Genomic DNA, 15,704 nt, shown 5'->3' with positions numbered 1-15,704 from the left:
GGGTCCATTTGGTTTCAGTTTACGTTCTCAAGAGTTAAATTATTGTTAAATATCTGCATTACTTAATTTACAAGAAGACTACACAATTAGAGAATGTAGAATAATTGTTATTTTGATCAACGTTGGCCTGTTATCTCTCCTATGATACCACATCAATACAGCATGAAATTGTGGACAAAATCTTATCCAACAACAACAAAATATTCTACGTTTTGGGTCTGAGAGTCTAAATCTCATCAAACGGTGGTCTGTGGCTCAAATGCCGAATAAATAATGGACCTTGATATGAAAAGGGTTGAAAACCACTGTCTTAGACCAACATTGTTTGTATTAAGCATGTTCCCAAGGACCCTAAAAGTAAATATACAAGGAAATAACAGGCATTTCATGTGAGTGGGAAAGGAGTTATACTAAGACATGATGTCTTCATTAGTTTGGGGTCTCTGCCCAAATCTCAGCTGTGACCCGTATGTGTGTTGGTCCTGGGACCCCCCTGTCACATGGTGTCAGCCAGCCTGGTCTCACTGCAGACTGGGTGGTCTCAGCCCAGGCCCAGGGCTTTGTTCCTAAATCCAGATTCCTCTAGTGCACTTATCTTGCCAGTGCACACTGGTAGCAAGAGAAACGCATACTATTGTGGTGGCAGCTCTGGGGGCCCGGCAGTGACCTGGAGAAGGCAACCACAGTAACAAATGTGTTCCACTTTTGGTTCCGCTTATAATAACCTAATTTCTCTCTCTTTCTTCTCCTATTGTTCTCTCTCTCTCTCTCCCCCCTTTTTCTTTCTCTCTCAGGAACCTCTTTGCTAAGAAGGTGAAGGACAGTCGGCCAGTGGAGCAGAGGGACCCAGGCTGGAAGCTCTTTGGCAAAGTCCCGCCCCGCGAAGGGCCCGTCAAGGACCCCAAGAGAATTCAGAAGGTAGAGGGAGACTTCATTAACATTCTGGTGTTCTGACCTGAGATAATGTAGTTGTTAAGCCCCACTGCTGTTGCTGTAGCCGTACAGTACCACTGCTGGTCCAGGATCAGCCCTGTCGGAGCCTGCTCCCCTGTGATTCCGCAGTGCCATATATCTCTCCTCTTTCATAAACCATTAAAAGAAACCAATACTAAAGGTACTACCCTCTCTTAAATAAGACCAGTCTAATAATGGTGTGGCTTCCCTGTGTAATCTGTAGCAATGGATAGCAAATTACTAGGTGTGCAAAGCTTGGCCTTTTGGTTCGCTGAATGCATGTAGCAGCTTGAGGAGAGCTGTGATTGGCGTAGCGTCGTCGGCTAAGCTGTGTGGTTTGCTTTGTAGTTCTCTGTGATTGGCCTAAATACAGAGGGACAGAGAGAGATCCAGACAAATCCTGTTCTAGACGTTTGGCCCCAACACCAAGCTGATGAAAAAGTGTGAGTTGTCATTGCCCGATCACCCAATTCAGTATGTTGAATCGGCGGCAGGACACATTGTCAGCGTAGAGCATTTCACTTACCCGCAGTAAGAAGCGGGTAAATTATTTGGACTGCACACAGATATGCTGTGTGTGTGTGTGTGTGTGTGTGTGTGTGAGAAAGGGAGAGACTTCTGGCAAAGGACTGTCACGTTTAATGTTATGTTGCTTGCAAACAAAACTCATTTGTAAAATCCCGCCCAAGGCAGAGGTGTGTTCATCAACTAAAGGAGCTGCAGTCATTACAGAGTCAATTGCCTTTTTATGAGGGGTAGGCTATAACGTTATTCATTCATATTATTTTCTCTCAAAGAGGCGCAGAACATTGCCATCAGCTCATTGTCAGCTGTGGTCTGTGCAGTGTGTTTTGAGCATTTTTTACCACAAGATTTCATCCATCGTCACCCAATCTTATCTCCTGTGTAATCAGGAGATATGTAATCAGGAGATATCAGGACAAGACAGCTTGAGATCTGTATGGGCCTTGAGGTTGTACTATCTCAACTGAAGCGTTGCTGTTGTATGTCAACACCTGGATGGATGTCTATCTGACCCCTATTATCCCTATTCTCTGGCAAAAATGCAAGATTACAATGTGTCGTGAAGAGTTGTGAGCTTGTAGATCGGCTATTTTCGGTGTAGAGGGAGAAAAGGTCAACACATACATAGGGTTTACTTTGGTTAATGCAACAAGCTGGCATCAGTTTATAACGCAGCGGCGGTGATCCCGTGACCCTGCGGGTCAGGCATGCAACGTACAGCTGGCCTAACACACATCAAGGCAAGACAATTTTATCAATGCAAGGCAATTCAATGTGCTTTACACAGAACATCAAGCAAAAGAAACGCATTAATAAACACAGCCATCTCAATTACACTGAGGCACTAGTGTGTTTTGTGTATTTCATAAAAAATCGCCATCGCCTTTGGTCGTCCCCCTTTGAGCCACTTGAGACCAAGTTGCAATGAAGATTTTATTCACAAATTATCAAGTAAATTGGACGCTCTGAACACACTTATTCATCAGCCCATGTCTGCTCAATAACCTAGCATGGTGCAAACATTGTTTTAGCTGTGTCAGCGATTTTGAAACAATCATGCTAGATTAAAAAGTCTGTTGAGAAGAATCTGAAAATCTGTGCTTTGTACATTATCACCGCTTGGGTAGTTTTGCCTCTATCTGCTGAAGCAGCAGTGGTTCACAGGTCATGCGGCTGAGTGCGCAGCTGTAGATGTGATAAAAGCTTTTAGTGTGGGTGGCTGAGCTATATCTTTTTGCACCATGCTATAGCTCCCGTAAAGGGAGAACGGCTATTATGGCCCATCTCTTCTGTAGGGCACAGATACTATCTGCTGACATGCAGTGGTGGAAAAAGTACTCACATTTTTTACCTAAGTAAAAGTATCCATACTGCAATTTAGAAATACTCTGTAAAAGTCCGGAATACAAAATTTACTTGAGTAAAAGTACAAAAGTATTGGCATCAAAATGTACCTAAAGTACCAAAAGTAAAAGTATTCGTTATGCAGAAAGTAGCAGATCTACAAGCTCACAATGCGTCGCGATGCGGCACATTGTGAGCTTGTAGATCTGCTATTTTCAAAAGATTTTTGGGGAAATGTATATAGGGCTGAACTTGAGTGGTTACTGTATGTTTTGTAGTAATAATCAAAATCTACTAAGTAACTAGTAACTAAAGCTTTCAAATAATTGTAGTGGAGTAAAAATTACAATATTTGCCTCTGAGATGTAGTGTAGTAGAAGTAAAAGTACTGAAAATTGGAAATACTCTAATACTCAAAACTGTACTTAAGTACAGTACTTGAGTAAAAGTACTTAGTTAGCCTACTTTACACCACTGCTGACATGTCCTTTATGTAACAGGACTTAGAAAGAGAGAAAGCGATAATAGCTATAAGGTGTGTGTGTATGTTGAGGGCGTGTTTATAGGGCCATTTAACCCTCCAGCTTTATTGTTATTTGTAAGAATACCACTGGGCTGTAAAGAACCAGCAATCTTTCTATTCTTTTTGAGATAGCGTAGCGTTCAGGGGTGAAATGTGACACGTGCAGGCGTTCCATACGAGCCGCTTTTGTTTGGAACAAAGATGCCCCCACGGCGTTCCCTGGTACTTGCCTCTTGTACAACGTGTGTGAGCGTGTGCGGGTGTGTGTGGCGGTGTGTGTGTGTGTGTGTGTGTGTGACTGTGTGTACACAATAACATTTGAATGGCAATCAAAGCCTTGTCCAGCTGCACACGGCCAAGATCAAAGAACACCTGTCCTGGCCTCAGAACAGCAGAACACACAGTCAAAAACGCAGTGTTAATTCACTGAGAGTGTACAAATGGAGCCTTATTTGTTTGTGGTCCATTTGGTTGTACTTGTGCACTCTCCGATTTAAAACCGCAATCTGTAAGGGATTCGAACGCGGGTCTCCTGCACAGGAGACAAAATATGTACCGCATTTTTTTTCATGATGCAATCCCTGCTTGGCCAGGGGAGATATTGCACATATGAGCTTCAGACAGTACTACTCGTCAACCAGTAGGCTACACAACGGTAGCCCACAGCGAGGAGTCGTCGTCTCAGAATCGCACAGAAGGTCCAATATGGGCACTTACCGGCAAAGGCCCAAATAACGGGCCTTTGCCGGTAAGGTTATAACGGCCCAAATAGCTTTTCGTGTTGTCAGATTAGTCCATTGAGTTAATAGTCAATGCAAAATTCTGGTTCATATTATTACACAGGTTAGAGTAGAGCTAGACTAGATGGCGTGACTCACTGACTGACTGACGGTGCCTTGTACTTCTCAGAATGTTGAAAGGAAAATGTTGGACTAGGCTCTTCAACAAAAGGCAGGTTGAAGTATACTCAAGGATGGAGACATCAGGGTGTAATCAGGGCTTGGAGAAGCCTGTTATTACTACCATTTACCCAGGGAAGTCGATGACACACAGGCTGAAACGCAGCACATTCCCCACTCTGTGCTCTGTGTGTGTGTGTGTGTGTGTGTGTGTGTGTGACTGGTGTGGAAGGCCTATTATTAGGATCCCTCAGCCCTTCTCCATTGCAATTTGCTGGATTGATCAGAAATTGAACCCCTCGTACGCTGAAATGTTTTCTTTTTTTTTACGGAATGCGTAGACCGACGCGAAGACGAGAGGCACGCACAGTCACACCTCTAAACCCTACGTCCATGTCGTTTGTGGTGGTAACCTTATATCGGGCCTCAGGGGTCAGTTAACAAGGATAGACTTACAGGCTTTTGTCTCGCCATGGCAACCGCTAGCAGGGCGAGTACCCTGCAGAAGAACATTGTGTGTTTGCCTGTCACGCTTTATTGCCTCCAGGAGGAGGAGGAGGTTAACCCATTAAGACCTGAGGACCCGGTTCTGCAAAGTGTCTTCTAAATCCTAACAGTTTTCTGAAAACCTTAGGTTGCTATATCAGTGGTTCTCAAACCTTTTCATGTCAAGGACCCCCCAAATTATATGTATTTGCAGATGTATTTTTATATGTATTTGCAGATGCAGAGATTTGAGTTAAAGATGTTCGCTTTAAAATAATCAGAGATTTGCACACATTTTCAGCATTTTCCAAAAATAGCAGATCTACAAGCTCATAGCGCGGCACGAAGTGACGCGCTATGAGCTTGTATATCTGCTATTTTTGAATAGCCAACCAATGTGCTATATCTATAGCTAAAATAAAAAATGACACTGATGCTTTCCCGGTTTTAATTGGTTAAAGGGATAATCCAGTTTTTTTAAACGGCACTTCAGTTGCTGAGAAATGCCCACTTGAGGCTTGTTAGCATTTTGTGGCAATGCTAAATATGGGGTCTGCTAGCCAGTGTCTGGCCGAAGTTCTGAAATATTCTTAAACCTCCACCAAGGATGCAGTGCTGCCCCATTCCACTTTTTATTACTTATAAATATAGCAAGTGTAAATATTAGAATCTAATTTTGCAGGGTGCACCTGTAGATGACTGGCTCTGTGTTTCGACCACATAATCAGTTTGATTCCAGCTGGAGAGCTGTGTTGCATGTCTTTCCCCTTTCTCTGCCCGCTTAATTTACTGTTTATACACTCCTGTCTAAATAAAAGCAAAAGACTGCCTACATTAAAAAAAATCGTAAAAATAAATTTGGGAACATAATATGGTTTCTTGAACCACTTTTTGTGGTTGGAAAGACAAAGTAATAGTTCTGTTACGTCCTGGTCCGTCATATTGCATAGTATGGATGTTCTGAGTCACCAAGCTGTGGCCTCCGGTATTGAGTTGAAATCGGACAACATACCCAGCGCAATTCCCGGAAGCCAGTGATGTTCCGTAGCCCACCCAAACTGAGGACCAGCCTGTCTTTGGACCGCAGCTGTCTGGACTCCTGGCCCTGCCTTCCATGGAGCTCCCTGTAGATTTGAGACTCAAAGGGAAAATGACTTGCTGACATCATTAAGTTGATAGAAACTGAATATTTGGCACTGATCACTCCAGACCAGCAGTTTGCAAGATTAGCTCCGGACACACACACACACACACACACACACACACACACACACACACACACACACACACACACACACACACACTGCCCCTCTCCTGCAGAGCCACACCGTTCAAAAAGAAGAGGGCTGGGAGTGAGAGAGAGAGAGACATGATCTGACACACTGCCGGAGCAGTCCTTCTCTGAGCCCAGACAGAGTAGATTATGGCAAAGAGCAGAGGGCTCCACATCTATTTCTCCAAGGTTGATTTAGAATGGCTGGCATCGCACAGGAGAGCACCGAGCTCGTATTATCCAGTGCAGCGATGGTGACTAATGGTGCGCGGCGGCTCTGATTCGCTGACACACTCGTGCTCGCGTCTGCGCACCCACACACACACACACGCACACACATCCCAGCGAGAGATCTGATCCGCTGCACTCTGCGCTGATGCGGAGCCTCTCAGTCATAGCGTCGTTGTGGAGAGAGAGAGAGAGAGTGAGAGAGGGAGGGAGGAGGAGAGCGCTAGAGAGAGAGAGAGACAGAGCAATACAGAAAGACGTAGAGGGACTCAGGAAGAAAGAGAGGGAAGGTATATCATGCTGCCGCATCGACCCACCGTCGGACGTCTCTCCGTCCCCCTGCCCTTGTGCGCTTCAACCTCCTCCAGTCCTCCCCGGGCGTCCCCGTCGTCAGGAGTGAGCCTGGCTGAAGAAGCCATGACGATATAGGCTAGACTTGGAAATAACCCCCGCACCACCACACACACACACACACACACACACACCCCTCCCACACCGCACTATACCAGAGAGGTCTGTCTGTCTGCCTGTACGGAATCACAGCTTTCATGGTGAGTGAGCTTCCACTCTGCGTGTGAGTGTGTGTGTGTGTGTTGGGTGGTGAAAAGAAGCCTGTGAGCTCAGCGGTCCACTGTCCTCGCACTCCTGTCTCCTTCCCACAGAAACGGAGCAATTGATAGTGTGTCAGAGCGTGAGGGAAGGGGATGGCTGGGGGGGCTTGCTTGACATAATAGACCCTTTCAAGTCAGTGCTCTTGAAAGGGGAGGGTGAGGGGGGACGGTGGCGTGGAGGATGCCTGCCTATCTTTGTCCATTTCCTCTCAGATAATTAACAGCCGACGAGAGGTCGTTGTGTTCTGTGCGCAGTCAAGATGTCTCTGGCGGATCATCGTGTTCCGTTCCTGGGGGAGAACGAGTTTAGCAGTGGGGGACGTCGCTGTTGAGTCTTTGCTCTTCTGGCTTCTTATTTCAAAGTTTGGCATATTATATCTAGGTCAGCGCTGATGGGTTTTCCATCTCGCCTTGTCTCGCTGAATATTGTATGATTCTCTCATTGTTCCTTGCCTCCACAAACTACTGCAGCAGTCGCAGTCCTCTAGGCTTACTAATCTGTCCCTGCAGAATCCTAACGTAGAAACAGTGTTTTTCCCTCTCACAAATTCAGTGCGTCTTCCTGTCCCCGGGCCAGAATGATGATGTATCCTGTGCCCCTCCAGGGAGAGGCCAGTGACCTTTACACTGTCGGACACCACGCGACAGCCGGCTGTGACTTCTGTCTCGCTTTCTCGCTCTCGCTCTGTTGCACACAGACACACACTTCATACAGATTACTTTTTTCCTTCTAACACTTTAGTCGTGTAGTCAGTCAGTTTAAGCTTAAACGTTTTATATTTAGTACCAGTTTTGAACAGTGGCGAATTGCACATACGACGGTCCTCAGGCGTGTTTAGATTGAATGAGCGTCGTTGACCAGGCATGGGGAGAATCAGTCTGTAGTGGAAACAAATGATTTAAACAGGCAGGGATGAAGCTGGTTTTAAAATGAACTACTTGAAGGCCTTCCACCATCAAGCATCTTTGCACACCGGTGAAATTTTAAGTGAAACTTAGCCTGAGGCCAAGTTATTGATAAATGTCTGATTCTGACTGGGGTACTTTGATCAACCTCATGTCTGCCATTGAGGAGTCCACTTTAGTTGGGTAGAGAGGCTATCTGGTTTGTCACTGGTCACTGGTTTGTGTGGTTTGTGTGTGGGGGGGTGACCTGTCCCCCCCCCCCGAGCACTCATCATCACCATTGGAGTAGCCATCAGCTAGCCTGGCATGGCCAGACAAATATCACTGCATAGATATTAGTCTGGAATCTCTGTATGGAACGTTTTTTCCCCCAAGGGACGGATAAAAAAAAGTCTCTGGTGATAAACCCCATATTTGCATACTGGGCCCTGATTGGTCCCTCACAACTTCGGAGGGAGTGAAATCCAATCACAACTGAGTGGTGCCAGACCAAATCTGCAGAGGGCAATGGCAGATTTGTCTGGTTTCCAGGCTAGCCATCACCTGGATGAAGCTTTTCTCTGTGGGATTATAAGGTAGCCCCCCCCCCTCCCCAAACAAAATCCAAAGGATAAGGATCTTGAGTGAGCCACCTTCAATGTTATTGATTGTAAAAGTAGGTCTCTGAGGCTGAGAGATTTGTGTCTTGAGAAGGGGAGATGTGTCACTTTTGTCTGAAAGTGACACGTCTCCAGGTTAGGTTGGCCTCATACACACGCATGCAAAAACGACACCGGCTGACTTTGTTCAATTCTATTGTTCAACGTTGCCATGCAGAAGTGTGGTTGACACGCTTTCCAAAATAACCTCAGAATATGACCTCATGTGGTGTGGAGATCAAATCAGCGGTGAGTCGCGAGTAATTTAACGTTTTGTAAAAACCCAGGCAGAACGCCATGCTTCTGATTCTGAAGCCAGGCAGAACGCCATGCTTCTGCCTGTGTCGTTATTCAGTTTACATGAACAACAAACCAAATGTCATCTACATAAGGCCACGTCGAGCAGGCAGTATTTTGCACTGTACAATGTACATGGAATTTATTTAAAAAACGTCTCGAGTCATTTAGATATTCTCTTGTCATCCGTGTAGTTTTGATACCATCTGTGAAACTATCTAAATGGTCTGCTATGCATTCTTCTGCTAAGGCTATTCAAATGTTTCACGTGATAGATCCCGTCTTACTAATTGTACTTTTGCTGAGTCCTGTTTCATTGTCGACTTAATTTATTTACCGAGTGCTGGTTCGCGGTGTCAAGTCTTTTTCCCTTAAAGGTCAGTCAAGTCACTCAGCCAGCCAGGTTGCCAGTCATTCAAGACAGTCAGCCAGTCAGCGAGTCATTACGTCATTACGTCATTACGTCATTAGCAGGAAATCAGAGAGGTTTTCCCAAACCTGGCATGACAAGGCAGGTTCCCCTGGTGACGGGTTGCCCTGGGACACAGTTGCCACCCAGGGCAGCTAAAAGCACCTCCCCACTGTATAGTTAGCAAGAGGCTAATGTAGCCTATAGCCTGGCTATCTTACAGTAACATTCACAGTCAACACTACTGCAAGGGCATTGTAGAGCCACCCATTCGGTTCAGTTTGGACAAGAACAAGGCAAAAGTTACCTGTCACATGAAATTGCAATATAATGAATTATACACTAATGCTTTTATTAACGAGAGAGACCCCCACATAGCCCACTATAAAACATCTAGCATTATTGATGCTTTAGTGATGGCTCAGTATGAATTGTGCTTAATAGCAGTTGAATGTGATTGTGGTTAGCTTTTGCTGCACTTATCGTGTCATAACCCCCATCTGTACTCAAGTAGTAGCAGCAATAATCATATGAACTTGATTTGTTCATTCATCGGATGGGTAGCTGTGTTTGGTAAATGTGAGAGATTGCCTCACTATAGCATAGCCGTACCCAAGTGCCTTTGATATAGGTGTGTGTACTTGTGACTCACAAACATGACTCACACTCGCACACCCTTAAATCTATTGGAGTGCCGCTCGTTCTTCTTATCTGTAAAGAGCTGTCCAGACCAAGAACGATAACTAAAGATAACCATACACTGAACGATAACGTTCTGTAAACGTGATGAATGTGACACGTTGAACCCGTACATTCGGATGGCTTTTTGATTGGTTTTTATCATTTGTCAGTTTGCTCAGAAAGTGATCCTAACGTTATCATTCGCCGTTATAGTTGTGGTGTGGACTCCGCCATCCAAGGAGTTATTTCTTTTATGATATATTTATAGTTATCATTCCTAATTTGGACAACCCTTTAAAATCAGATTATTCCATACTTTACACATAAATGCTTTGTTCTCACTCATGTCCTACAAATGTACAGTGGTGGGAAAAGTACTCAAAATTTTTACTTAAGTAAAAGTATCAATACTGCAGATGTAGAAATACTCTGTTTAAAATTTTACTTGAGTAAAAGTACAAAAGTTTTGGCATCAATATGTACTTAAATAATTGTAGTGGAGTAAAAAGTACAACATTTTCCTCTGAGATGTAGTGGAGTAGAAGTAAAAGAACTGAAAATGTAAATTAATCCAGTAAAGAGTTAAAAAATCCTCAAATTTGTACTCAAGTACAGTACTTACTTGATTACATGTACTTAGTTACTTTCCACCACTGCAAATGTAGTAGTACACACACACACACTCACAGAAAGCTTTTTGTTCTGTTTCACCTTGCTCTAGTGACACCTGCAGTGCTGCTGAAGTGCCAGGTTTCACCCCCCACTTTGCTTCCGCTCTCCTATCCTCTAGTCTCTCTCGCTCCTCAGCAGTATAAGCATTGACATGGTTACTATGGCTCTGTAATATCTTGTCCTCGGGCCTACTTTTATAATAAAAGCATGTATTTTACATGCCTGTGCAACATTAACCTGTGCACACAGCTGCCGGCTGTTGAACGAGTCAAGTCAAGTCAGTGTTGCTTGTCGTTCCTTTAAGTTAACAGGGTTTGCATGCACAGTGAATGCTATTTATCTAAGGTCAGGAATGCTTGAAAGTGATTGCTAGAAAGGGAAGTGATTTAACTTTTCGCTATTCTATTCAACAGAGGTTTTCAACCCTTTTCATATCAAGGTCCATTATTTATTCGGCATTTGAGCCACGGAACCACCATTTGATGAGATTTAGCCTCTCAGACCCAAGACTTAGAATACTTTGTTGTCGTTGGATACGATTTTGTCCACAATTCCATTCTGTATTGATGTTGGTACCAATAGGAGAGATAACAGGCAAACATTGATCATAATAACAATTCTTCAATTAAGTAAATGCATATGTAATTTAACTCACCCGGGAACGGGTGCATTTGTTTTCATTTGACACTCTCAAGAGTTAAAGATAAGGGTCCATTTGGTTACCAACTCTACATCATTTAGCTGTGGACCACCTGGAACCTCCTCAAGGACCACTGGTGGTCCCCTGACAACTGGTTGAGAACCACTGCTATACAACAAAGTATTACTTTACCACAACATAAACTAATGACTGTTGTTGCTTCAGCTTTATTGACACACAAAGAGTGGGTGAAATATTGTTTTGGTGCAAGCTCTCAAAATTGTCGTTAAGCATTAGTTTAGGGAAAGAGGTCAGAGAAGAAAGGGACACAGAACAAATACAACAGGAAGGCACAATCAAATCAATATACAAAGTCCAATATAATGGTGCATGGGTTGGGGGGATGTTTCAATGTGCATATATATTTTTTTGCAATGGATAAATGGTAAATGTTGCATTTATATAGCACCTTTATCCAAAGCGCTTTACAATGTCACCCATTCATTCTCACACCACACCACACACACACACACACACACACACACACACACACATTCACACACTGACAGCAAGAGGAAACCAATTCAAGGCACCAACCTACTCATCAGGAGCAGTTAGGGGGTTCAGTGTCTTGCTTCGACACTTAACACAGGGGAAGCTGGGGAACCGAACTGGGAACCTTCCGTTTCCCCCAAGCGGCCTGCTGCACTACCTCCTGAGCCTCTGCAGTGATGGCAGATGGCCCTATGGAAGGCAGAAGTGTATCTTGTGCAGGTGGAAAACATGTCCAGCATATCAAAAGCAGCAGTTAATCCATTAAGACCGGGAACGCATCTGTGTCATTTTAAGATTTCTTTGGGCTATTCAAAAATAGCAGATATGCAAGCTCATAGTGCGGCACCGAGTGCAGTCTTTGAATATATGTTTTTTAAAGCGAACATTTTTAGCTCAAATCAAAGCTTCTGGGGATTCTACAAATGTCTTTTAAATCCTAACAGTAAAAAAAAAACGTATGTTGCTATAATAGTCGTTCTCAAACTTTTTTCATGTCAAGGACCACCCAAAAAAGTATTTGTCTGCGGACCCCCCCCCCCCCCTCATCTCAAAATATTTTGTTCCAGGGACCCCCGGAAGATTTGAGTTCAAAATGTGTATATATGTATTCAAAGATTTGCACACATTTTCACAATTTTTCAATAGCAGATCTACAAGCTCTGATTGTGTAGATTTGCTATTTTTGAATGGCCAAGAAACCTAAAATGACACGAATGCTTTCCCAGTCTTAATGGCTTAAATGAAAAACAGCATTGCGCTTATAGAATGGCTCTTTATTTGACAGTACGGAGTGCTGGGGGAGACTCTCAACCTGCTATTATACATGCAGATAATGCAGCTTGCACATCCACTGCAGTAATCAAATGCAGGAAAAAAATATCAGCATAAAAGAGAGAAATTAAACTCCGTAACACTGTTAGACTTACTGCTACTATGTTGATTGCAAGATCAATGCTTCATCAGGAATTAAGTTTGAAACGTTGATCTTGCAATAAACACGGTGGGAGTAAGTCTAAAGAGTGTTACGGACACTCTTTAATATTTTTGAGGTGTTTGAGTTTGGCTTTTGTAAGCCTCCACAAAAACCCCAAAGTGAAACCAACAAAACAGGGACAGAAAATGCACAAGCAACTATTTTCAAAGTAACGGTTATTGTGGTAAGTGGTGATGTGTGGAGGGTGTCAAGAAACTGTGGAGGGTGTCAAGAAACTGTAATCATAATTATGTGTCAGCAGAAACCCTTAAAAATAGAGAGAAAAAAAAGTGCTTTAAAATATGCCCGTCTCGACCCAGCGCCTTTTGTTCATTAGGGCCAAAAACTGGAGCCCTGTGATAACGCTAAGATGAATGCTTCTGTACAACAAAGCACTGAACCTGAGGAGGGGAAGGCACTTGAGGTGCAGAAAGAAAGGAGGTGGATGTGAGGACAGGCAGAGCAGGGAGGACGCAGTAGAGCAGTGGTTCTCTTAACCAGTGGTCCAGGGACCACCAGTGGTCCTTCAGGGGGTTTCAGGTGGTACCCAGATGAATGATGGAGAGTTGGTAACCAAATGGACCCTTATCTTTAACTCTTGAGAGCGTAAAATTAAACCAAATGGACCCTTACGGGTCCATTTGGTTTCATTTTACGCTCTCAAGAGTAAAATTATTGTTAAACATCTGCATTACTTAATTAAAAGATTTATATTGATCAACGTTTGCCTGTTATCTCTCCTATGGTACCAACATCAATACAGCATGGAATTGTGTTCAAAATCGTATCCAACGATAACAAAATATTCTAAGCCTTGGGTCCGAGAGGCTAAATTTCATCAAATGTGGTGGTCCTTGGCGCAAATGCCCAATAAATAATGTACCTTGATATGAAAAAGGATGAAAACCACTGCAGTAGAGACTCCTATCTCTCTCTCTCTCTCTCTCTCTCTCTCTCTCTCTCTCTTCCCCCCCCCCTCCTCGTGTCTCAGAAGGGTGACTCATGGTCTTGCACTTGCTGTACTGTATGCATTCTCAACAATCAATCACCTCAATCCAAATATGAAGAGCTTTCCGTGGGTTTATCTGTTGGCCGCCTCTGTCACTGGTCCACTCAACTGTCTCTGTAGACTTTTTTTTCTTTTCTGTCTTCATATACCGTTACTGTACCTCTTTCGCCAGTCCTCATTCCTTGAAGGCAAAGAAACATTGTACGGCTAACCAATAGTGCGTGCCAAAAATCCTGAAGGGGGCGTCAACAAGTGTCATTTGGTAGCGGCGGCGTTCATCTTTGTGGGGTATAAACCGGTTGACTTAACATTGCCCCCACCAGTATGTCTGCAGCTACTATGCCACTATACCTCGCCGCCGTATGACAAACTGACATTATATACAGGGGTGCACATAACTGGTGCCCAGGCGCATGCGCACCCAAAATAAATAATGCGCGGCACATCAGACGACGCGAGGCACTTTTGCGTACCAACAGCTGGGACAGGAATTTCCAAGCTTTTATTTTTTAGCAAAACTAAAAAATGAAAGCCTGGAGGCGCAGGGGGAGAGGACGCATGCTGCACGTGATTGTGTGAGTGTCTCGCATCGCCTCGCATTGCCTCGCTGCGTGCACGCAGCCAGCAGCGGCTGTTAGAGGCACTCGTCACCGATGATGAACGCACCGTAATGGTGCAAAAATATGCCGTGAACGTCCCAATCTGACGGATAAAAACAGCGCAGCACAGGGCACCAACCACAGGGCTTCACCAAACGGCTTGAGAGAAAAAGAAACGGCGAAAATCGGCGGAATTTGGAAGCAGAGCGTCCTTTTCTCTCGTGCACCACCCCCTATCCCCCCCCCCCCCCCCGTTGACAAAACTGTCCGGTGGGCACCGTGCTGAATTCCCCCCCCCCCAGTTGACAAAACGGCACGGGACCATTTATTTTGTGCGCACCAAGTCACATCTCCAGGTGCTCTTCTGAGTACTAGACCTAAAAAGTTATGTGCACCCCTGATTATATACGTCATTTTGCTACGCTTCGATTCAACAAAATTGAATCTCCCATCGCCGTTTTCAATCTTGTTCGTCTTACTCTTGTCCAACAGTTTTCCCTGACCTTTTTGTTTAGGAGTGCAACAGTTAATCGAACTAATCGATTGAATCAATTATGTAAAAAAAGTATATGAATTGTGTAATGAATAATTATGAAGAGAACAAGTAGATGTGACTGGTGGTGGCACCTGTTTACTTCCTGTGACACCAGGCTTCTGTATATTTGCTTTTCTCTGACTCTCTCCCTCTCTCTCTTTGGACCACAGCCTCTGTCCCATAATGCCCCCCCCCCTCCCTCGGCACAATCAAATTCAATTAAATATATTCGTCCCCCGGGGGGCGATCGAAGCAGCGCCGTGCCGAGACAGAAACACAATGGCAGATTAATAACCCAGGCTGAGTCGCTATAGCAAACATGGATCATGCTTGTGACGCACGTACGCACGCACGCACAGTCTCGCACCCATGAGCTTTTCCCCCAGAGGCCTCAGGCCTGTGCTGATCAATGTGGACGTCCCTCTCCGCAGTAAGGCAAAGCTCTGAGCGTAGCTTGCATCATTACTCTGGAGGCAACGTGTATGTGTGTGTGTGTGTGTGTGTGTGTGAGTTCAAATGTATGTGTTTACATGTGTGTCAGTCAGGGAGAAAAAAAACTTGGGTGTGCAGTGTGCGCTCCTAGCTTACATTTAGCTGCCCGATTAAAACTGTAAGGCAACAAACAGCCCCCCCCCCAGGTGAAGAACCACTGCTTTAGACCAGTGGTTCTCAACCATTTTAGGCCGGGACCCCCAAAATAATCATATTTGAACTGGGGACCCCCCACCTTGACAAGCACTTGGAATTGTAGTCAGGGGATATTAGCAGAAAGATTTCCAATCTTGGAATAAATTCCTTACCAAAAAAAATCTTCACCAATGTGTTTGTAAAGGTGTCTAGTAACACATCTCACAAAGACTGAAATTCAGTTTCCCTAGGAGAATTTTTGACAGCTGCTGAAAGTTGGGGTACCCACCATTTCCCTGCATTTCCATGCAGGGCAAAAA

The 15,704-nt window shown here is 44.4% G+C and overlaps 1 protein-coding gene across 1 annotated transcript in view; it reads left to right on the top strand.

The window, feature by feature from the left end:
* Positions 1 to 15,704, top strand: part of LOC308102485 (TBC1 domain family member 14-like) — a 58,781-nt gene that overhangs the window by 19,664 nt on the left and 23,413 nt on the right. The window contains 1 exon segment of the mRNA XM_080452232.1: positions 795 to 918. Within this exon segment, the coding sequence (XP_080308358.1) occupies positions 795 to 918 (124 nt within the window).

Source organism: Gymnoscopelus braueri (genome assembly GCF_963280865.1).
Source record: "Gymnoscopelus braueri genome assembly, chromosome: 15".
In the NCBI taxonomy this organism is placed as follows: Eukaryota; Metazoa; Chordata; class Actinopteri; order Myctophiformes; family Myctophidae; genus Gymnoscopelus; species Gymnoscopelus braueri.
The sequence above is the reverse complement of the archived record's forward strand: the minus strand, read 5'-3'. Positions and strand labels throughout refer to the sequence as shown.